The sequence below is a fragment of the Antrostomus carolinensis genome, unplaced genomic scaffold (assembly GCF_000700745.2).
Source record: "Antrostomus carolinensis isolate BGI_N321 unplaced genomic scaffold, ASM70074v2 scaffold53757, whole genome shotgun sequence".
Lineage (NCBI taxonomy): Eukaryota > Metazoa > Chordata > Aves > Caprimulgiformes > Caprimulgidae > Antrostomus > Antrostomus carolinensis.
Genome location: NW_010329148.1, coordinates 821 through 25,407, shown reverse-complemented (window position 1 = coordinate 25,407; position 24,587 = coordinate 821). Strand labels below are relative to the sequence as shown.

The following is a 24,587-nucleotide window of genomic DNA, read 5'->3' as shown; positions in this document are numbered from 1 at the left end:
ATGACATTGAGTAGATTTTGAAATATCTATAGCCTCCTACACTTACAACAATGTTTACTTGATAAAATAAGAGATAGGTAGAAAGGAAGCCAGTGTCCTGAGTTTGACAGCAAAATATGAAATTATTTGATGGGGTATAAACAGCAGTCACCATTCTACTAGCTGTCTCTCAGTGATGTAGACCACGTGGTACATGTAGGCAAAGACGATCTGTAACATGATTTCAGGGTAACCAGGACTGGGTACTGCAGTGTCTTGTGTGAGGCTGTCTGGGCTACCAGGGAAGTGAGGAGTCTTGGCAAAATCTGTGTCACACATAATTAGAGGAGATACTTCTCAATTGTTTATTTACTATTTTAATTAATATAATCTGCAGAATATCTGCCTAAATGTATTTAAGTATTTGTTGGTTTGTTACAGTTCTCTTTGTGGAAGACTGAGTGTTCAAGAAGCACATGTAATAAATCTCTCATACTTCAGATTTCCTCTTGTGCTGTACATAACAAGTGATGTTGTAGTTGTCTCTGACAGCTACCATTTACAGCGTGGTGGCCTAGTTGAAGGCTATTGTGGACCATCTTTTTATCACTGTTCAATTCAGACGTGGTAACAGAAACCTGTTGTTAGCATATTCAGCCTGAACGAGCATTACTGTTAATATAACCTAATGCCTTAAATGCCCTTCAAGTTCCTGCAGTTCCTCTGAGCCTATGCTAATGCCAGGTACTAAAGCCCTTCAGCACTGATGCAGATATGCTGCATAATAACTTGGGGAAGTGTGGGAAGGACAAGTGTGCCTGTGCAAAGGACTGCAGGGAACCAAGGAAAAAGGGCCTGCAGCACCTCTTATTCCATTCTTGAAGCAAGAAATTAGAATAAGGTACTGCAAGTGCCTCTGACCTTCTTTCTGTTTCATTTGAGGAATAATTGCATTGACTATTATGGCATTTTCTTTTGTCTGGATTTCTCTTTGTCTTTCCTGCTGTGTCTTAGCTAACAGTTTCTCCCTGCTCTGTGCCTTTTGGGTAGCAATTTTATTCATTTTCATTTACTTGGTTCAGTTTTAAGACCTGAAACCTTGTCAAACAAGGTCATTCTGCCCACAGAAATAGCTCTCTCTACTTCAGATTAAATCACCGACTTCTATTTTTTTTTAACCATCTAGAAATACTGAAAAGGGAGGAATGGCAGAAAGTATCTATCGATCTCTTGACAAGTACAGTGGCAGTTGGAAACGTTCTTAAATACTAAACTAGAAATACTGATAGAGCTGAAATCTGTGAAATACAGTGAACCTGCACAGTGCAACTTCTCTGAAAAAGGGTTTGTTAAGAACAAGCACATTAAAAGCGCCTGGAAAGGAACAAGGACATATCTATGCCAGCAATCCCGGGTGTGCAGAGGCTGTAGATAGCAGTTAGAGACAGAAAAGCCTATGGGCAGAAAGGGGAGGAGAGGATCAGCCAGGTGGACAGAGGAGCAGAAAGGAGAATGCATAGATGATATGGGTATGCAGATTGGATGAGGAGGTAATTGGCACTTCTCTCTGGTGCTCAGAGGAAAGGGATCGGGGCAGTGCGGCACTGCTGGAGGCTTTGCTTTTTGTTGGTTGTGTTGTTGTTTTTATTGGGCTTTTTTAAACATGAAAAAATCCCAGGGAGGTGTCAGGGAAACCATCCCACCAAGGCAAAAGCAAGCTTTGGACTCATCATCTGTCCTTATTTTGCTGCCTCAGAATCCAGTGCAAAGCAGAGCCATGGATAGCATGGATTTCATTGTATTGGGAGTTGCCCCTGATGGGGAGTGCCTTATGTTTTCTTACTACCAGTGTGTCTTGGTCCTTCAGGTGCTTCCTATCTAGCTGTGTTCATTGATTTTTGTATTTTCATCAGTGACTCTGATAAAGGGCAGTGGAGGGTTCCCTACCTTTCTCCCTAGTTACCCATGTACTGTAAGGGGAACTTGGAAAGGAGACTGTTAAAAGGAACTTAAGAGAGCCTCTTCCTTGCTTTGTACAGCTAAGACTCTGTGACATCAAAGCAATCTGCTTTCTGAGTGTGCTGTCCACCCCACTCAAAAATGCTTGCATGGTCTGTGCAGTGAGAGGAGGGGATCCATGGCAGAGAACATGGCTGCTGTGACCACGGGGGTGGCTCACAGGCTGGCTGGAGGTGATCCTCCATCCTGGAGAAACAGCATTTGCTTCCTTGATCCTTTTTCTTTAGTGCAGTTAAGTTCTGGGCAGTGTTTTCCTCCCAGATTTGCCCAGCTTTGCGACACTGATGGCAGCACAGTGTGCTGAGGATAGGAAGAACTGTGGTAAGAAAAGCAAGTCTCGGTCTCTCTGAGGTGAAGATGGTTTTTGCAGATGGTGTAGGCCAGAAGGTACTGGGATGGGGCAAGGAAGGAAAAGGAAAGCATGGTCAGTTGGTTATTTCGTGACTGATAATTGTAGAAGACAGTATTGTGGGCTGCCCTTGGTCAGCTGAAGCAGACGTTGTGTACTGTAATAGAATATTTTTAAAGTCTGAGGTCTGGGGCTTCTTTTCATCAAAGCTTTTCAAGATAAGACCCTGGCACAAAGCCTCGCTGCCCATTACTTTCTGCTGTCCACCAGCCATCCTCATTTTCTTCAATGACAACTACAATGTCTCCTTCACTGATGTCCAGTTCATCCATGTTCTGAAAGGAGACAAGGAAAGAAAATGTGGTTAGCCTGAGGGCACAGGAGGACCCGAGCATGTATCTGGTGGGTTTTTTTAACCCTGCCTTTTGTCAACAGTCTGCCAGCGTCCTTCTCATTGGGAATGTGTCTGAAATACCAGACAGTGAGGGATTAAGCACTTACTGAGCTGACTGTTTCCTTAAGATCCTCAAATTTCCCCAGCCTCCATGGTGTGTCCTCCTGAACAACTTGACTGTTGTATAATTGGGGAAGGCCGAAAAGGGTTAAATACGACTGTCCTAAACCAGTTAACTGTGACCTTTCTGTAGTCTGCAGGTGTTGCTAAATAAAAGTGCACAGCTTAATTCCCAAGGGAGATAAAAACAGTGTCTCTACTAATCCAGGCCTTAAATAAGTCTCCTTGATCTTTTAATATGGAACAACGGTGACCAGTGGAGGTACAATGACTCCTCCTGTGATGAGTAACTTTTATCTCTGAGTCAATTGGAGTAGTTGCAAGTAAGCTACCACTGAGCTCTCGGGCAGCAATCAGTCTGTTCAGTGGTGCTGTCCTATTTTCCATAAGAAACCACTTTGCTACCTGTAGTGCAGAAAAGAGTCTTCCAGATATGCTTGATGCGTCAGCTAAATCTAAATTTAATGTACCTGAGTAGGTAAGAACGGACTCGAAAAGTGAGGCCTCAATATACTAAAAGTAGTAACAGGCTCTTTTCTCAGCAGGGAAAATCTGTGTGTCATATTTTTAAGGCAACTCCTGGAGTAAGGATATGACAAAGATCCAGAAGTCTCGCCAGGGGAACTGCCATTAACAGCGAGGTGCTTCCAGCTGTGTTTGGATGAAATTTCAGGCAAATAATAAAGGAGGGTTTAAAACAAAGCAAACCAAAGAACATATAATAAAGGTGTCGGAACACTGCTGTACCTAAGAGAAAGCTCTCCTTTCCAGCCCCTTCTCTTTTTTCACATAATTTATCTAACTATCTGATTTTATCACATGCCAGCATTTCTTCAATGTCGGCTATTGATGGCAGGTCCCTGGTGTGAGGGTCTCTCTGCACTGTAACGTAAGACCTCCTGGATGCTGCTGCTTCTGCTAATCTAAAGCTAATAAAAGGAACTTCTAAACTGACAGGTGAAAGTCCCGTTAGGGGAGGCTAGTGGTTTAGTAAGAGTCCAAGAGGTTCTGGAGTCCATCTCAATAAGAAAATATTCATAACCAGTCCATTCATAATCTTTTCCCAATGGTACAATGCGTAGATAGGTCTGAAGCCAGCGAGAGTTCAATATCCCAGTTAAGGATGCAGGTTGCTCTTTATAACAAACTTCTGGTACGTGGACCATGTCCACTGTGATTCTGCAACTTGCAACGTTGAAGTACTGGGCAAGAGTGTCATCTATGGGGATTCAGTCCTCTCCAGCGTGGAGAGCATCTCAGTTGAAGCCAGTGTGTTAAACTGGAGCAGGACTCTCCAGATAATAAGTGAGATCAAATGGACAAGAGTTTCTAGATAAGCATGTCACATATTCTTACACAAGGAATCTGTAGCCATTTTCCCTGGGAGAATGTTTCATGAGACCTAAGTTCATAATGCACAATACTGCATACACTTAGCCATCATCCTCTAAACACCAAAGTTTTTCTTGTGTTTGCAGACTTCTGTATGTCTAGAAGGAAGTTGTAACAGCTCAGCACTAATTTAGGAGTGATTGCACTAATGAGTAATCACTTGCAAAAAATATTACTGTTTCGTCTTGAGGCAGCATGGTCTAGTGATGTGTGCCAAGAACTGGCAATTGGGATTCCTGGCTTTTACATGTGACCTCGACCAGTAATTCTCTAAATGTCCCTGGCTTTAAAGTGAAGATAATACCTCCTTCACAGAATTAACACTTTCAAGATGTTTGGATCAACATCATCTATTTTATATCTGACACTATGAAATATTTATTTTGAAGCCTTTTGTTACCTGGGCTGTGTAGTCGTAAAGTACTCTGTAGTCATGTGATGATGTGATTCCAGCTTGTTCATTTACAAAAATGGATGCATAGACTCCATCTGTTTTCTCTGCTGGGTGGGAGGGAAAACAAAACCAAAAACCACACAGAAACAAAGAGTTCAGTTGCTTATAAATGCATGGGATCATATGCAAGAGTTCACAAATACAAGGGTTTCTTTTCTCTCTCTGGAGATGTACATGTATAGAAAAGCTGCTTTGAACTGTAGGTAAAGTCTTGCACAAAAACTATGTCCCATTGATTAGAAGACAATACACTTACTGAACTTTGTGGGAGATCAGAAACTAGCTTTAACCTCGTCCAGATTGGGAAAAATGTTTACAGTGCTAAAGCACAATCCAAATGGTCCAAAGAGGGAAATGCTGTGATTAAACTGGTTTAAAATGGTTGCTACTGTTGGTATAAAATCCTCACAATTCAGTGACTCACACAGGGCTTTTCTTTTTCCCTTGAGAAAAATGGAAAATATTGTGCCAATGGGTCACCAGACATTTTTTTGGTAATTTACATAGTTCCCAGATAATTATTTGTCACTCACATAACTTTTTTGGAAGATTTTGTTTTAATCCACTTTGTCATAATTAGGGAAACCTCTTATTCCTTCCCAGCATCTGCCTGGGAGCTTCCCCCACCATTGAGGTGAGCAGAGGTTTCCCACATATGACTCCTTGGGGTTTGCCACTCCTGAGGGTCTTGTCCAGGGAATGCTCTCTCCTCCTGTCCCGAGCCTAAGGAAATTCAGGAGTGACTACCTTCAACTGCTCAACGCTGCATCACTCTACATGTGCCCAGGCCTGACTTGGTGCCTGGCAGATCCTGTTGGGGATTGACAGCACAGGAGAGTCTCCCCTGGCTGAGCACCAAATGCAACAAATAAGATAGTCTGGGCTCTGTTTCTGAGTGCCCAAGCTGGCAGGCCTGACAAAGGAAATTAATTTGGGTACATTTTAAAGCTGTTCTAAAACAGCTTTTTATTTTCTTTAGGCAAGAATGACAGTTAAAATGTTTTTTGGTTTAAATCAAACTAATAAAAATGTCATAAACTGTTACTTTCTGCATAGTCAAAATACTGATTTAAATGTCATCTGATAAATGCCTAGTTGCAAGAGTTACAATAAGACTGTGTAACTGTGAAACGAGATGGATATTTGTATTCGTAAGGCATGAACCTGGTCTGTTAAAAACTTCAAGTATTCTCTTGGGCTTTTTAAAGGTAGTGCATTCTAACTTAGGGAAAAACTATTATCTCAGTCAGACTGTTCTGAATATACAGTTTCCCCTAGATGGAGGTTTTGAAGATTATATGGATTATTTGGCACTTTAAACTGGGAAATTTATTTAATACACATCCGGGCTAAATTTATTTCCAGACTACTCTTAATCTTGACTGACAACATGTCAGTATCTGCTGTACCATTTCTGCTTTGTGTCAAAGCTTGATTTAGCAATGGGATCTAAAACAAACATGTCTGGTAAGCTTATTTTCTGAAGAGGCATACCAGGAGGAGGGGCTGAAGGAGTGTCACTTTCTGTGTTGTTTTTGCTGCTTCCATGTAGTAATCCAGAGAATCTGCAGAACCAAGAGAAGCCAATGACAGAATGAGTGAACCAGACTAGGTATGAGCATTCCTTTATCCCAGCTGTCTGACTCAACCTTCCCTCCATCTGCTGCAGCACTGGATAGATGTCACCTCTTCCTGTGACTGTCTGTTTTTATTTGTGTGGTAGATATATTTATCTTCAGTTAATTTTTTTTAAATGCAGCAGAATACTGAACCATCAACCATCACTGAATTGTGCATAAAATGCATCAGGTAGTATTTTGTTATTGATCCAAAGGCTCATGGTGCAAAATTCCAATTATTTTAACAAATCTAATATGATGAGAATTATCAATTGTTTTTAAGAGGTTACCATCTTTTTAAGGAAAACTCTGATACAATTTAAAATACAAAGCTTGTATAATGAAGCTTTTAAAAACTGTGAGTTTGTGATTTATTTATTTTTTTAATCTATCCCTAGTTATTTTCTATATCACAGCTGGTTACTGGAGACTAAGTAAAGTGAGAATAAGGGTTAGGATTCTCAAGCATTGCATGCTTAAGGCATATTTAAAGGGTCTGATTTTTCAGCTGGTGGATGCTCAATGTTTCTGGAAAATGGACATCCAAGCTCAAGAGTTTCTGAAAAACTCAGACTGAGTCTCTAGGCTGTTTGCCAATGCAGAGCATGGTTGTATTCTAAATGGCAGTACAATTGTCTTCTGTAACTGTATAGGATGCAGTATTAGAACTCATTATTATAGATGATCTGGTTTCCAACTGAAAAACAAAGTATTGTTTATAAACCTTATCAGCTCACTAACAAGGCTGGACTAGATTTTAAATGGGAGATCACAGCCCACTCTTTGTCTTTGCTATGTAATAAGGCTTGTCAAAATAAAAAGCTCATCTGCTTTAAATATGATGCCGTTCCCACTGTGAAATAGCTGTTTTAGTATAAAATATTTAAACAATAGATCTACTATGCTCTTCTGCTGATTAACTGCATCCATGTTACAGTGTTTACCAGCATAAATGGATCTGAAAAAGAAAAATCGCCTCCCTAATCATCACAGTTATTCCACTAAGTATTTTTCCTTTCGTCTAGATAAAAAGAGAAGCTCTTTGTTCTGCTCAGCTGGGCAGTGCAGTAAGCCAGGAGGTATTGCTGAAAAAGACAGCTCTCCAGCGTTTGCTTCCAGCAAGATTCACCTTTGCCCTCCCTCGAACAAAGTGGTTTTGTTGCCATGTGCCATGACTCACTAGGAAAGAGGAAATACGTGAATGCTATCCATGGCTGGCCAACTAATTGTTTTATGAACTCACCCCCTGTCTCTCTTCTACTAGGCCATGGCAAAATTACTCTGACTCTGGTTTTAATAGGTTTACTATCTTCTGTCAGGTTATGTTTTTTGATACATAGCTGCTTCTTGCTACAATGAAGGAAGTAATAACTTTCCAAGTCCAGTTTCCTCTCAACATACATTGCTGTTCATATAGAGAAATACCTATTTTGGGAACTGAAGTTTGTCACTGACCTCTTCATCATCCCACAAGACTGTGTGGGGCTGCTGTTGCTTCTGTTTGATTCTCTGCTGTAGTAGTTCTCATATCCTATTGCATCTGCAACAGAGCAATAAAAATCAGATGTTCAAACAAGCAAAGCTTTCTTTTTCTCCCCACCAGAATGTAACCAACAGTTGGAACCATCAGGGACTGCTGGAGCAAACTGCAATACATCACCTATCTGCACTCACCTGTAATGTGGCTGGAGCAGCTCAGCGGGACATGGGGACTTGACAAAAAACATTCAAGTGTTTGTAAACAGACAAGTCCTTGGCAGAAAGGCATGCTTGACTGGAGACAAGTACAGTCAAGGTCCTGAAGAACCATTCTAATAGCTGTGGCTAACCCTAATTAAGAAGGCAGTTTCCTCCATGACTGTTCCCTCTGTTGCCTTAAAGCCCAGGATAGAAGGGAGCAGAGCATGGTCATTGTGAGCCTGGGACCATGTTCATGATACATTTGGCTGCAGTATGTTTTGTTTCTTTTTTTCTTGATGCATTGAGTCACAAATTCTAGTTGGAGCTGGGGAGATTTCTGAACATTATTGCCAGCAGCGATAATGAGCAATTTCCTGGTCTGTGCTTGTGCTTGAGTGTCCCCCTACCTTTCATATCTCCCATGTCCACCTCCTGAGAACTGATTTGCTGTTTACTTAGAGATATTTGGTTTTTGTTCTCTCAAACGCAGTTCAGTTACGTTACAGTTCCTTCACTCTCCCCTATGGTGTTGTTAAGGGTGAAATTGACACCATTTCCAAGTCTAGCTTTACAGATTAAATGGTTACAGATGGATTTATTTATTTTTCATCTCAGAGTTCCCAGTGTCTGTTGCTTAGAGCTGGTGGCCACACACCCTTTCTGCCTTCCCTGTGTTAAAGCCAAACAAACATGAGTGAAGTCTGTGATAACTGTTATCTCAGTTCTGATACTAGCAAATTAAGAAAGACATTGGACTTGGGCTAAAAGTTGTGTTGACATTCTCACATTGGGTCAGCCAAGTTTGTAAGCAGAGCGTGCACGTACAAATAGTGAGTGTGAAGAATCCCTACAAGTAAGACTCACAGTAATTAGGGAGTATTCTGATCAATTTAAGGGTCTCCTACTACCCTTCTAGATTGTTACCTTCGAGTCTATAATACATTGTACGATTAGGTAGAAAAGGGAAGTGAGCAATAGCATCAAGAAACGAAAAGGTCTGGTCAGGATGAAGGTTGTCTGCTACACAATGCAAAACCACACGTGGGTTTCCTCCTGCATTTTGCAAATCATAAAACAGATCAACAGCTCACCGTGTGCTACTGTGCAAACGCATTAGCCAGAGCTGTGGAGATACAAGGATGTTACTTCTAGAACATGTCACCTTCTAGAAGGTGGCAAGTAAAAAAACAACAAAAAAGAAAGTAAATTGTTTCTTTGCATTACATAAAGCTCTCAAGGGTTTCTCCCACCTACTTCTTATTAGAAATGAGTCCTGACATAGCCAAGAGCTGTTTGCAGAAAATTGCCTAGGCAACTGGAGAATGAGAAATCTCACATAGGAGAAAAAAAAAACCAACAAGCAAAACAACAAAACCAACAACAACAAAAAACTCCAAACAAACAAAAACCTAGCTGAGAATTACAAATTTCTTAGTATACAGAAGTTGTTTCACACTGTTGCAAGGCACAGTTCTCCCCGCTGCCAGTGAAAATGTAATTTTTCCTTGGTAAATGCTCCTGTATCAGTGAATTAAAATACCCTATGTGAAGAAAAGTAAACTGTAGCAGCAAGATGGTATCCAATGCACCAGTATCAATATATTCATTTTTAAAAATCCCTCAAATCCCCATACTTAATCATCATAGGCGTAATAACAGAAAGGCTGAGTGAAAACGAGGCCCTCGATAACTCTGTGTTGGGTTAGTTGCAGCATCCAGCTCTGTTGAAGAAGTTCCTAGGATGAAATTGTTGCCAGCTCTGAGCTCCACAATGAAATCAAAGGGGTATAAGCTGTTGCTGTATGAGGTAATTATCCCTTGGAACAGGGTGTTCATACTGCTGATGTTTGTACCTATACAACTCCTAGCATGGAAGGTTTTTATCAGTATAAAATTTTCTTATGCTAATATAGTTTATTCCTCACTCTGAATGGAATTAAGGTCAATTGATACTGCTGAGGGCACACTAAGGGGATTTTCTCTTTGATGTAGCAATATGGTGTTAGAGCAGATAATGGAAGAGAAACAGTGTCTGTGCACAAATTTAAAAATAAAAAAAGAAGAGGAAGAAATCTTTTCAGCATAGATATTTATCATCAGCTAGTGAAGAGGTGAAAGAGGGATTTTTACAAAGGCTGTAAATCTTTGTTTACTGCAGCAGCTGCACAGAAGTGCAAGCATTTACTCAGCAATTTATCTTGTATTGCTTGTTGAAGTAAGAGGGCGTAGTTTGTATTTGGCCATGTGAAATATTAGGTAGCCTCCTTTCTGATGACGTGTTTTGAAAACTCCTATCCTGGAGCAGAGTGTTTCTTGCTCTTAGCTCTTACTGTCTCAGTCTCCATTTCAGCCCAGAGGTGTTTAGCATTGAAGTCGATGAAAAGGCGGCTTTGGCTTGAATGGGCAGAGTCTGTGAACCTTACATTGCGTCTGTGTGCTGGAGCAAAGCCAGTTTCATTCAAAATTTCCCCCAACTAAGGTCTTGCCCTTATACAAACAACTTCCTGAGAGGACAAAAGATGTTATTCCCTATTGGGCAGGTGGAATAAAACAGAATACAAAGTCTGGTCTTCTCTGTGTGGCAAATGAAGAGCCAGCATCTCTGTCAAGGGGACACCAGGGTGGAGTTACACAATAAGTTGGCTCTGACTTGACACCGTTGCAGGAATTTCAGATTGCCATCTCTGCAAGGCAGTTTGCCACCTCCTTAGTGGTACCAGTTCAGTTGTACTGTGAAATGAGCCTGGTTGAAAAAACAAAACAACTTTTTTTTTTTCTTTTTGGAGGGTTATTTTTAACCTGGGTCATTCAGCTACGCCACTTACAGAGCTGCACAAGGAGTGATGGCAGCACAGTGAGGGAGAAGTGAGTCGTGGTGGGTGGGAATGAATAGCTGGAGCAGAAACTCTTCCAGCTGGCTTCACCTCCAAAGGACATGTATTGCACAGCTGCAGCCTCAGCCTAATGGGTGACTCATCTGACAAGACCAATAGGAATAATTACCTGGAGGTTGTGTTCCTGTCATTTTAGTCTTAATGAAGTAGTCGATGTCTGACTCTACAACACAGTTCTCCAGGCTTACCCGAACCTCTTCATACAGCTACAAAACAGAATCCGAGAATTTAATTTTTAACGTTTCACGTTGAATTAACAATTAATGCTCTTCTAATACTTTTCCCCTTAAGAGACACTTTATTCTTGGTACATGTCTGTCCTGAGTGGATCTTTGGAATGTCCCCTGTACAAACATTCTTGTAAACACAGTTGTTTCTTTGTGCTCTGGATATCCTTTTTAGAGAGGAGGATGAAGGCAGTCCATGACTTTTCAAAGCAATAAAGAAATTAATAGCAAAAACATCCATTCAAAGTCAAAACTAGTGTATTCTTTATGTCCTCCTATTTTGAGACCATGACTGGATGTCTTTCTGAAAGTTGTGCGTGAGCCCAAATATACTCAATCAAGTGATCTGGCAGTTGCAGGCATTCCCCAGCAAAGTGAAGGGAGAAGATATGTAAATGTCACCAAGTGTGACACAGACCATCTACATCCAGGCATACATCTGGCTTACATCCAGATGGAACGAGCTAGATTGAGAATACTCCCCCATCATGGAACACGCACAACAGCTGGTTTGCTGGAGACAGTTAGCATGCATAGAGAAGAGCAAGCTAGTGCCGTGTTGTTAGAGCACTCTTGCTCCTCCTCTTCCTCTTCCACAAGTGAAGCTGCTTGTCAGGTGCCCCTACCTCGTCATCCTTCACACACTGCATGGAGAGCTGGTTGCAGTGAACCCACAGCGAGTTGCGGAGGATGGTGATGCGGTCACACTCCTGGAGCTGGAAGACCTAAAGCCAAAGAGGAGACATGGTGTAGCCTCATGGTAGTTATTTATTGGCATTGCAGGCAGCAACAGAGCTGGGGCTTCTCTGAGCCAAGTTTGCAGGTCTACAAACCATTCTGAAAGATCCTTTGTAAAGGATGTCTTTTGAGCTACTGGAGAAACTGCATCTACTTGTTTGTGCTCAAGAAATTGTTTTAATTGATTGCACTAAATTAAAGTTATGTTATATAGGCAAAAACAAAGTAGGGGCAAGCAATCAGTATCTGGATTTGACTGCTACCTCTACTGACAAGGATTTCTGAGTCAGAGCCCTGTCTGCCCATTGCACTGAAATCTTGATGTTTAACAGATCAGTAGACTACTGGCATTAAAGGGTTGTATTTATGTTAGAGGTAAAGCCAAAAATATCCAACTCTGCCTTCTAAAATATTTGTCCCAACTTTTCTCTTCTGAAAATACTTGAGGCTCTCTGGAGTTGTTTCTGTTCATTTCTAAGGTTATTTTCATGGTAAAGAGAAGGCATTTTTCTTTCTTCAGAGTTTATTCCCTTCCTTCAACTGCCTGATTTTCTCATGTTGTTGCACAGCTTGGGAAGAATGAAGGGGAAAAAGACAGGAGAAGTGTGAACTGAGTTGGAGGAAGAGCCAGATAAACTCTTTCTTTAAAAACCTAAAAAACACAAAACAAACCCCACCCTTATCTCGTAAGTTGTACTGTTATAAGTAGAACATCTATTTTTGGTTTTCTATGAGGTGTGAAAAGCTCATGCTTCCAGCCATCTGTTTCCATCTCCATTTGATAGTAATTATGTCCAGAACACTACAAACGTATACAATATTCAGGAGAACATTCAGTTGTGTATGCTGTCTGCTATCTAATATCTTATCATCTTAAAAAAACAGAAAAAAGAGTCCATCAAGGGAGTCAGCTGGCATTGGGACCACTTTCTGAGAGAAAAAGCTTTTAAAGAGAACCTGAAGGGTGGAGAATGAGTACTTCAGTATCTGTTCTGAACAAAAAGCTTATGGCTGCAGCCTAGCCCCTCAGGGGCTGCTGAAGTAGCATGAGAGCCAACTGGGAATTTTTCAGGTAAATGGTGTCCCATCAGGAAATGCAGCTCATGGAAGAGGGAAGTGTGGTGACTCTGGGCTTGTCAAGCCCTTTACAAAGTACAGCTGGCAGTTGTGTTAGACATATCCCTCGTGCCTTGTTGGCTAGTGCGACAGACTGATAGTGAACCTGGGCATCTTGTGCCCAGGAATATGGCACAACCCCTACGATGAAGGTCATCCCAGTGCTGCCACTTGGTAGCCAAGATTTTCAGGCTATGGATGTCCAGTGCTCAGCTAGAGACCTAAGTGACCTCAGCACTTCCAGATTCCTCACTATGAAGCCAGAAGTTTCGGATCTTAAACTGCTTTTGTGCTATTTACTAGTTTTAAATGCCTCAAAAAATTTATCAGTTCTTCCATCTACAGACACTTTTAAGGCATTAAAGATGCCCTTCCTTTATGAATGGTTATTTGAATTAAGCGATGGGCAGGCCACAAGCTCTGTGGGCTATTCAGAACTTAGCCATGTGTTTTAGGTTGTGGAATGCTTCACTTGTTTGTTGGCTCTTTAAGAAGGGGGAAAATGTGCATCTTGGGAAAATTGAGGCTTGGCACAACTTCTATGAAAAGTCTACTGTGCCAGCCATGGGACTTTCCAGTCTTCCCAGATAGGGAATATTTAAGAGGAGGCAGAGAACTGGAAATCTATGCCCCTGGCATTTTATTTTATGTGAAAATAAAGCCTGCAACAAGTAAACGTAGCACAATCATACTTTAGCAGATGGGCAAATGGTTTTGAAGCATTAATATGACCAAATGTGTGGCTGATATGGATGTCAAACAGTTTCTGTAAATTGTTGTGCAAAACTTACTAGCTAAGTGCAAATCTCCTTGTCCATCCTCAGCATAATGGGAATAGAGACTTTCCCACCACTACCCTTCAATTGAAAGATTACTCCATGGCAGAGGGCAAATATTCTTGCAGGTGAATATAAAGTGCAAAATATGCAAAATAAAGATTCTGAGTGGCTTGGGTATCTTTGTTCTCAGAGTGCTATGGTACATACTTTTTTAACTTAGCAAGAAAATTTTATTTTTAATCTTCATTGAACTTGTGAGATTGTGAGATTTAAAAAAAAAAAAAAAAAAAAGAACCAAACACAAAAACCTCTCCTGCATTAGAACAGGAAGTCATTCTGGAAGCCTCTTGCAAAACATAATCTAAAGGGAATCTTTTGTTTGTTGGTTTTTAATTGATTAATTGTTTAAATTTTGAAATTCATTTTTAAAATAAAAAATGAATTTTCATGTCTACATTTCTGTTTATTTTCTACTGAAATTACATTTTGTCACAATGCAGTTATTTGAGAAACAACCTTATCCTGGCTGTGATGGAGGATCATCCCTAAAGTTATTTTATTCTTATGTTAAGTTGTGGGTGAAAACTGTCAACAAATGCTTGCACATAGATTGTACCAGTTCATATATTGCTCCGCTTCTTACTCCTCTGCACTTATTCCCCTCCTTTATATTTACATACATATGCTGAACAAGCAAGGAGAGCGTAAACAAATGAGACAGCAGCTATGTCTAAATCAACTCTAGTTTTTGCAGTATTTTTGCAAAATCATCTACTGTGTTGCCACATAAGCAAACAGCAAAACCCTTGGGATGGTATCTCAGGTCTTAGACTGGTATCTTCAGGTAGGATAAAATAAAAAAGTACACAAATATATCACTGCAAAAGTCAATGTTTACCTCACAGGTTTTGATATGTTCCTTTTCCCACTCTATCCTGACCTTATCCAGCTGCTCAATGTTCTGTTTGTACGTGTTCTCTGTAAACACAGACACACATAATAGAAACCCAACAGTTAGGAACAAAAATGATACAGTCTTTCTCTTTTCATCCTATTAGGAGTTCACTGTGATTCTTACACTTGAGGCCTGTGGTTTGCTAGAGTATCACAAGAATGTGTGCACTTGAAACTACTGGGCTGCAAGGATATTTGGTTTTGTTCTTTGCAACTTTATACTAGAATAAGGATTCTCTCTGCATGGTTTGCAGATCATCTATAAACTTTACAGTGGGGATAATGCAAATCAGAGATTAAGAGCCTGGACCATCCTTGGGCACTGAGCATCCTTAGGCTCTCTCCATGCTAAGCCAGCCAGGTAGGCCATGTGATTTAGTGGAAAGTTTTATATGAGCAGTGAGGGACAAGTCTGAACTCATGAACCAGCTCAGATGTTTGCTGGCCTGTCCTTCTGCACATATACTGTATTTCTGGCTGGAGAATGCTACCATGCTCATAGACAGGGAACCTGGGGACTGGTTTGGGCTGGCTGGGGGCAGTTTGAGTGTTGTTCTTCTGTGCTTTCAAATTTGCTTCAGGAAGAGCCTTTCTTTTCTGGGTGAAGAACCTAAAGGAGGTCCTCTATAAATTCTTTAATGAAAGCAGGATACTCGCATTTCCACAAAGGAAATTAAATGTAGATGACTATCAGGTTGCCGTTCTTTAGAAGCTTCTTCATTAATCCTTGGGTAGGTGCCTTTGGGAAACCTGACTTCAAACAGAGCCAGCCTAGGTGATTTGGGATGATACTCTATTAAAATCAGTGTGCTGGTAGATCTTTGATGAGAAAAATCTTAGCTCAGTTGCAAATAGAGCATCACCTGCTTCATTTGCTGCATCTCGGCATTGCTTGGCTTTGTTCTGACTCTGAAACAGGAAAAGAAACATCCCAAATTAATTTCTGACCATAGTTTTTGCTTCTACCCTGATTTTTTTGCTGCCTGCACGCTTTCCTCTTCTAGGGGAAAAGGTCAAACTTGCAAACACTTCTTGGCTGTCCTGCCTTTATGCACAGTTCTGTTGAATGTGAGCTACGAAGAAGAAGGGACCAGAATTTCACAGATGCAGCCATAGGTTCATTGAATTCAAGGGAAATCTGGCAATTTACATCTTTCCATTCAGACACCCTTGCCATAGGAGCTCAGCGCTAGTGTGACCCAGCCTGAAGCTTGTGTCTGCTGGCCTAGTTGGTTTTTTTCTCAAATATTTTATTTGCTTGTGTGATAGATGTTTATAAGCAGAATTAAATGGCAGTTAAAATTCTTCATCTACCAAGCTTCTCATGTAATATACAGATGAAAAGAACACAGCCTTTAAAATACTTTGGAAATGCCAGATTTTTTCCCATAACAACTCTGAAGCCTAAGAGCAAAATTCATTCTAAGTAGAACTCTTATTTTTTAAAAAACCTAGGGCTTTTAACAAATGAAAATTCAGCTATTATTGACAGCTCTGTACTCCCAGGTCTTTCTGCACAGATGGTGATGACAGTACATTAATGCATGGCTCCAGACATCAGTATAACACATTCTTCCATTCTACCCTTCAAGACAAGGCTCAGGTAGGAGTTCTTATGACCATATTCCTCATCACAGCTGGTTGGAAAATGTGTAGTAAGCTGGGAACATAAGCTTCGTTCTCATTTCCTTCCTGGCCCAAACTGTTTGAGAGCGCTGCACAGAATTAAACAGCTGCCATGTTTCTTGGGAGATGCCTCTGTGCATTTCAAATGTGCTGGCGTGTGTGTGGAAGTAATGACAATGAAACACCCTGGGATCGTTCTGCATGAAAGGAGCTGGGTCAGATTTTGATGCCATTGAAGCTGCTAAGCGTTCTGGCATAATTTCAGTAGGGCCAGGATTTCATCCTCCCTTTACAACTAAGCTGGAGGGTTTTGTTCATCAAAGATTAGCAAATGCTGGAAATGAAATGTAAAGTTCTGATGCTGTTTTTAGAGTCTCTATCTCCCCGCTCCTTGAGATGATTTTTGATCCTTTTTGCTTACACTGCACTGATTTTTATCGAGCCAAAGGGAGATCGTTTATTTTGTTTTCTCCATCTGTTCTGCTGTAAAATGTTCCCATTAAAAGTTAGTGAATTGTCAGCTACAAGTATCAAGACGATGCAATGAAGGACTGCAGTGCCTTAATTTCCAATGATTTATTTTTGAGTTTGTAAATTTAGTTGAAATGAAACTAACCATAAGGAGAAAAATGTTGAGGAAAAATATGCATTTAAATGTAAGATACTATGCCTACTAAATGTAAGTGACCAAAAGGCAAAACTAACTACATGACATACTTCTGACTTGTTTCTTTTTTTATGAATAATTTTGGAGAAAAATCTCATTCTGTTTCCCTTCAGGATTCATAGAGCAATTAGATCATAGCCTGGGATAAATTAATTAGATAACTTAGTCCCTTCTCAGCCTTTTAAAAAACCCTTGGCCTATTGCAGAACAAGATCAGGGTTACCAAAGGAGTTTGTGAAGGTAGACCTCCTTGGGAAAGTGCTTTGTTTTAATTTTGGAGGTAATTAGAAGGGAAGGCAGTCTCTGGCATCCCGCAGAATAGGTTGTTCAATTGCATTCTTGTGTACCTTGAAAAGGAAAAAAACACAGTTTTCTCTCTAAATAACACTGTCAGCTAAGGTACCTTTTCTGTTTGCTTTTGGTTGCCTGAAGCACTTATCCGTTCAAAGAACTGCTCAGCCTCGTCCGCGTCCTTGCACTTCTGTTCATAGGTCTTCTTTGACTGTATTGAAATGAAATCAAATGTGAGAGCGTGGGCTAGGGAATGAGCTGGTTTGTCTCCAGCTTGTCATTCTAGGCATTTTCTGGTTTGCAGACTGGGAGAGAATATGAGTGCTCAAGTTTGGACAACAGAAAAATTTCTCAATTATACTGTAAGGAGATAGAAAAGTAGAACTGAAAAATTGGGGTGGGGGCTGGCAGCATAAATCAGGTCCTCTTCTTGCAGTCCTGAAATTGTTTGCTTCGTACAATTGCAGCCAGCTCCCCGCAGGGGTGGTCACGGATACACAGGTAGCGCTAGCACCACCAGTACAGCAGGCGTCTGAGCTACGGTGTAGAGACAAAATTAGGAGCCCACGTTCCCAGGGTGCCAGTGGGGACGGGCTGTCATTTCCACAGTGTGACTTGGAGCATCAGGTGGCTGCAGTCAGTGTGTTGCCTTGCCCATTGCTCCAAGCTGTGAGACAGAGCCAGCACCCCATGGGTAACTGTCTTGGTATAGTCCTTAGAAGCAAATGAAGTCCTTATTTGAATGAAAAGACCTCTCTGTCTTAGCGATTCACTTAGAACAACTACATTTAAATAAAAATTGCTAGTACGGCTCCAGCTGTAGCACTGACAAGTCTGCAACTACTTTTCTTTAGAGGCAATTGCCCATTGGAAACCAAAACCAGCTGCCTGCAGTTCCTGTACCTGCAAGCTTTCCAGCTGGAGAGGTTTCCTCCTGTTTACAAGATTCCCTCACCATTTTTAAAATTGTATTTACACAGACCGAAAAATTACATTTGCTCCTGTAAGTATCTTTCCTTAGAAAGAATGAAATGTTTGACCAGGGGCATTGTTTGTTCCACATTAACTTTCTGAGTATTTGTTTTGGAGACTCTTCAGTGGGTGCAGCAGATTAGCTTCCTCCTCGCAGCCGGAATCACATCCTCTCTCACATACACTCTTGCACAGTCATGCATTCTTGACCTTTCTTTAAATATAGGTACATGTGATACAGATTTCACCTCGCCCCAGACTGGAGCCAGTTTGCATCAAGAAACCTGTACAAAACCTCCTTGCTTACCTCCATTGTTTTCTTATAATGGGACAACTTGCTCTTTTGCATGCGCTCCATTGCAGATTCGTACTGTAAGAAACACATAGAAGTAAATGTTTCTTGCTTTGGACTTCTTCCTCCCCTTTGTAGTGGCAGGATTAGGAAAGTCATTGTCCAGGCCTTTCTATAAGCCATGTGCCTGTGGGGAAAATTACTTCACTCTGCTTTTATGAATGTCAGGTTTCTAAGTGATACAGAGAGCATCAAAGTGCCAGGTAAAAAAATAATCCAAGATAATTCTGCTTCAATTGTTTCAATTAATAGCAGAGAGGATGTAGATCTTAATTTTCTTCCTCTTTTTTTTTTCTTTTTTTTTTCTTTTTTCTTTTTTTTCCTTAAGGAGATTAAATAGTATAACACCCAGTCACAGTGCCCATCAGCTCTGCCAGCAGAGTTCCTGTGCTGGTTCCAGAGCTTGATCCCACATCTTTGCAGACCAAACCACTGTCTCACCCACATCAGCAAGGGTAGTTGTCCATTTTAAATACAAACAATTCCTGTGTAATTTATATTCCATTGCTTCTGGCAAATTTATGCTCGATACAATTTGATTTCCATAGTGTCATCTGGTCAGCATTGGAAGGACAGTGCTGAATTTTCTGTTACGGCATTAGCTGTTACATGCTCATCCCTATGTGACAGTGAGATATGCTTCTCCTTGGCAGGGTGTGGGTTTCTTCAGTGAGGCTTTTGATCCTTTAATCTTCACATTCTGCTCAAGCAAAACTCTCTGGGGCTACCCAGAGGCTTGCTCCACAATGGGCTAAATAGCACAGTTCTGAGAGCAGCTACACTAAAACACAAATTACAGCATTTTGGGAAGTTACCAAAAATGCTGATGCCATCTAGCATGTCTAATGTTGACTTGACTTCCTCACAGCCACATGCTGGATGGAGAAAAAAAAGCTGGCCTAAGACTCCAAAGCAGTTTTTCCTTTTTACCAGGCCCTCTAACTGTTTCCAGTTGAGTTGTAGACTTATTATTTTCAACAGGAGGGAAAGCCTCTCTGCAAATCCTAGTGGCCAAGTGGTGAGTGGGATACAAATGCTGATGAACTGAGTCACATGGTCTGTCTTTACATGCCTTACTTGCTTCATCAGATTGCTGTGGACCTCAAACTGTTTTTACCCACTCTCGTATTGAGCGTTCTCTGCTATTCCAAGTTCCTGTGGTTGTAGACAAGATTTTTGAGACATTGGATACTGGTCACATGCATTTTCATTCTTTTAAAATCAGCAAAGAACAGAGTATTTTATTTTACTCCTTCATCAATTAGTGCTTTTAGTGTTAAGTGACTGTCCTGTCCTTGTCTTCAACCCTGTGGAACCAGAGGAGGTGTAAGAGTGACCACTGTTGTCTCTATTGAGCGCTACTTTTTCAAGGGACTTAGAGACTGATAAGATCATAGGGGATGAAATGGCCTTAAATTTACTCAAATTTTTATTACACAACATCAACCAGATGCTATTTATGCCACGTATTTGTAATTCAGCATATATTTGTGTTGCATTCAGCATGATATTCATTTGCTTTTATGTTTTTAAATGTTTGTGTTACCCCTTTATTTAGGGCATGTTGGAGATCATGTGGGATCATACCAAAGAAACCCAATTAGCAAGGGTATAAAAAAGAGAAAATGAAGGATTAAGTTCTTACAGGAATAATAATAGTATCTACAGTTACACTAGGGAGAGTAAAAATGACTAAAGCTCTGTCTCCTGAGTTCAGAACACTATTATTTCCAGTTGGGGTCAGAAATATTTTCTTCCACAGTCTAGTATAACGAATGAAACAGGGCACACTGAGCATGTTTTATCACCTTTTGCAGTATTCACAGTCTGTGGCTGGAGACAGGTCATCAGCATGGACCACTGACACAATTTGTTTCAACATCTCTCCAGCTCCTCACCTTTTTCCTTTGTTCCTTCTGTCTTTCTCGGAACTCCTCTATCCCTTTCAGTTCATCCCTCAGCATTACTGCCAGCTGGATATGAGAGTTTCCAACGCTTTCAATTTCTAAAGCAAATCAGAATTTGTATACAGTCAGTGGAAAGGTCTTTAAATATGAAGTCACATTTTTGAGGTTTCTGGGATATGGCTGCTGTATGACTTGTCGGGAACAGGGCAGCTTTAAAAAAGGCATCCCTATGTTTCTGCATGCACTGACATTGCTGAGGGTTCACACAACCTGAACGGGGCTTATTGCAGGTCATCTCAGAGCCTGCAAGTTGCATGGGTAAGACTCTTTGCTGCAGAATGGCAGCACCCACTCAGAGCAGCTTTGGCAAATGCAGAGCTGGCCACATTTCTTCATAGCCTCATTTACACCAGGCACCCCTCCTTCTTCAGGTGCTAGAAGTCAGATATTGTGGTACAGAGGAAGGGAAGGAGCTCTGATCTCCATCATCACCCCCTGTTCTGCTTTCTCTCCACTACGCTGCTGGATTGTCATTGGTCTTGGGAGCTGCTTGCCAATTGCCTCCAGCCTTGCATAAATGTCATTAGCGAGGTTGCAAGCTGAGAATTTTCAAGGGTCAGGAAAACATGGATTGAATTTCAGAGCACCTGGCTGATGCTATTTGAAGTGGCTGGTAACTTCTCCACATTTTTCAGCTTTGGTCCCTTTTGTGCATTTTCCAGAAATGTTGAGCTTCCCCACCCAGGCTCTAAAAATACCTTAATTTACCAGCTGCTTTTCAAAAGGGTGTTTGTATCTAAACAGCAGGTGCCAGTAGCTAGGTATGCTGTCCTGTTGGCTATGATGGTGTTGCATTTTCTATGTGTGAAAAGTTTCGTTCAGCTTTGGGCACATTTAGAAAGCATACTGTTTTGATGCCAGTGGTTTGCAGAAGAGGGAACAGAGCTAGTATTTTGTGACTTGATCCAGATAAAACTAACTTGAGAGACAAGCCATTTTCTTTGCCACTAGAGAGAGGATTGAGTGCCCAGCCTTGGAGGACTCCCAGTGAATGTCCTTTCCCTCCATTCTCCATACAACAGACTGGGATAGGAAAGTTGGAAATAGAAGGGGAGTTGAGGATAAAAAGACTCCAGAGAGGATGAACACATTGTGTGCCTGTCTTACCCAAGTCAGAAAAAAAGATGTAAATACTTACGTTGCTTGAGCCTCTCAAATGCTGCCTTCAGTGTGCTGTGAGGCAGAAACAAGTGCACTTTATTAGTATAGGCTTCTAAGGCTGGGTTGTGAATTTAGAGAAAAAACTTTCCCTCAGAATCTCAAAGATCCACATAGACATAAAACTCTTATTAGTCTTGTAATAAAAGTTGACCATGCTAACAAGCACAATAGCATCAATCTGTTACCATCAGGAAATGCAATAAAATGCTTCATGAAGCAAGGAATTGCACTGCTTCTTATGTGCATCCTCTTTTTCAGTCCCACTGTATTTGTGACTGAACGTTAACGGCCGTTTCTCTATTCTCACACTTTGCCAATGGATACAAGTCAGCTGAGTGAAATAAAGATAGTCAAGGGGAATTGGGTTGTGGAGCACCAGTCTGAAGGGTAGAGCAGAACCAGCTCCACCCTCTACACTGAATGCAGCACCAGCAAATTTTTCCTCCTCCTCCTTGAAGCCAGAGCAGCTGTGCTGTGCAGCATCCTCCGTACTATGCTTTCCAAGCACCCCCGTGTGGTACAGCTCGCTCTCCTTTAAAAGACTCACAAATGGGGCAGACAACCTTTGGAGGCTTTGGAGCTCTGATGTCCCCAGAGGTTTTTGACATCCCAGAAGCACAGCATGAATAAATCGTGCTGTGAAGTCAGGCCTTGGTGCTGGCTGTAAAGTACTGGGTGGAGATGAGCAAAAAGAGATGTTATGCTGCTCATCTGGACGGACCTGTACAACTCAGTGGTCCGACAATGTAGTTTCAGAAGGGCATGAAAAGGTAATGATAGATCGCCTGATGTCCTGGGTTTTGGCAAGCTAGAGTCCATTTTAAGAAAGCAGCAGAGATACTAGCGTATGGGAGAGAAATACTAGTGATGGGAGAGAAAAGAGCATAGTCTCTAAGAGGCATTTTCAACATAATAATTTGGTCTAGTTCCCAGTTTGCAGGCTGGCAGGGCATTTGTACATGCAGAAGCCAGGGCTGTGGTGTGATTTGGAGGTTTTTTGGATTTAGAAATCATCTCTTCAAGACCCAGGGCGTGTTGTTCCCTGAGGGAAACAGTTCTGGGATCTCCATGGAGCCGTGGTCTACCCCAGGTGGGAGCCCAGAGGAAAAGCCTGTTAATGAAGACACTAAAGTCTCCCTGGCTGAAGCCTGGCTACTAGGAGAACCCAGAAGAGAATGCACATCACTTCCCAGCCATGTGGGACTGCAGATAGGTAGGGAAATCCTGGCTCTCTTGGGCCATTTCAGGGGTCTTGAGACATGTGAAGGATCCTAATTGCTCTGTGTTAATTTAGGCTGGACATCTGTTTCCTAATCAAAGCTTGCTCTCCCAGTAGCAAGGCTGCCTTGCCAGGCATAAGAAAAAAAAAAAAAAACACAGGCAAGGGGAAAGGCTGGGCCTTGTCCTCAGCAATAACTACCTTGCAATCCACTTCCAAATCTAAATTTGTAGAAATATAAGGAGAAGACTTTCAGTCAGAAAAGATGAGTATTGAGCTAACTGTCTGATTCTCAGCTTTCAACTAAATTTGTTGTGGTGAATCTCCTGAGATAAGTCAGGGAAAACATGGTAGACTGAGTATTTTTCAGTATTGTCCTAATAATACTTAAACATTTTGAAGGTTTGTTCTGCAAAAAATTAGTCTGGTGTGAAATTTTCATGGAAACTAAATTTTCACTACACAAGAGAAACAGTGTTCTTTCTAGCTAAGTTAATTAAAAGCTTGAAATTAAAAGATAAGGTGAATATCAGCAGCAGAGATTGATTTTTCTCACCTGAAAGCTCTAATGGATTATTTTGGAAGATTAAATACAAGGAATAAAATTTGGTTTTTTAGTGTGAATTTTCCAGTATGAGGTGAGGAATGTGCTAACAACTTCATGCCTGAAATAGATAAATACTGGAATTTAAAAAATAGAGAACACTTGCAAACTGCACGTACTGTTTGCACACCGTGTTGATCTATTGTTCCTTTGCTGATTGTTTTCCTCTGCTGTTGAGGATTCAGGTTATGCAAAGGCTGGCAAAATTGCTGTAGTGACTACTGAAAATCAGTGCTTTCTCAGTACATATCAAGCAGAAAAATAGTTTACTGCTTTTTTGGTTTCCAGGCATCTGAGCTACCAGAGTAGTTCATGATCATAAGCCATACATGAAGCTTTCCTCCTTTTTGCTGGCTCTCTGTAAGGACGACTCTGTTTCTGGTATAATAGTGCGTCTGGCTGTGAGCTGGAGAGAGACCATTTTGCCCTCTGCATGGTCTTTAATGGCCATTTCAGAAAGCTCTGGCCTTTTGCTCCTTGTATGAAAGATTTGTCCAGCCAATTCCCTAGCTGCTGACTGGGGCAAGGCCACAGTCCGTAAGTAGATTGAAACAGACTTAAGCCATTTCCTTCCTTATTTTTATAATAATTTTCTAAAATCAGTGAATTTGATCCCTCATCCTTATGGGACTTAAGAGACTAGCAAATATGTCACTGTGCCAAGTTATGTACGGGTAAGAATAAATAAATCAAATTTTGACCCATGGATCCATCAGGTATTCCTTTATGACTTCTGGGCTGCGGGGATGTGCTGGCTGCAGCAGCAGTGCTATAGATTAGTGCCTTGTTGCTGCTAGATACTCTGATTATATTGGTGAAATATATCATTTCAGTGCTTCGGAGGGTTTAATGGAAGCAACTCATGTAGCCAACGTACAAGTAAGTTTTAATTTTGTATGTGCAGTACCTGTTACCTATTTCTTCTGGGTGCGTTTGACTTTGTAAAAGGATTAATAAGGGCTTTATTCTAAAGCATCCAAAGAGAGGATGTCTCACTCTCATGGACACTTCGAA

The 24,587-nt window shown here is 41.1% G+C and overlaps 1 protein-coding gene across 1 annotated transcript; it reads right to left on the bottom strand.

The window, feature by feature from the left end:
* Positions 1 to 2,550: 2,550 nt before the first annotated feature.
* PSTPIP1 (proline-serine-threonine phosphatase interacting protein 1) lies at positions 2,551 to 24,024 on the bottom strand. The gene is made up of 13 exons (XM_010172428.1): positions 23,903 to 24,024; positions 21,728 to 21,762; positions 20,521 to 20,627; positions 18,578 to 18,640; positions 17,411 to 17,509; positions 15,578 to 15,623; positions 14,659 to 14,738; positions 11,754 to 11,852; positions 11,010 to 11,106; positions 7,782 to 7,866; positions 6,202 to 6,272; positions 4,654 to 4,751; positions 2,551 to 2,682 (listed from the first exon to the last, which is right to left on the bottom strand). The coding sequence occupies exons 1-13, from the start codon at positions 24,022 to 24,024 to the stop codon at positions 2,551 to 2,553; spliced, it is 1,134 nt and encodes a 377-aa protein (XP_010170730.1).
* Between the last annotated feature and the right edge of the window lie 563 nt (positions 24,025 to 24,587).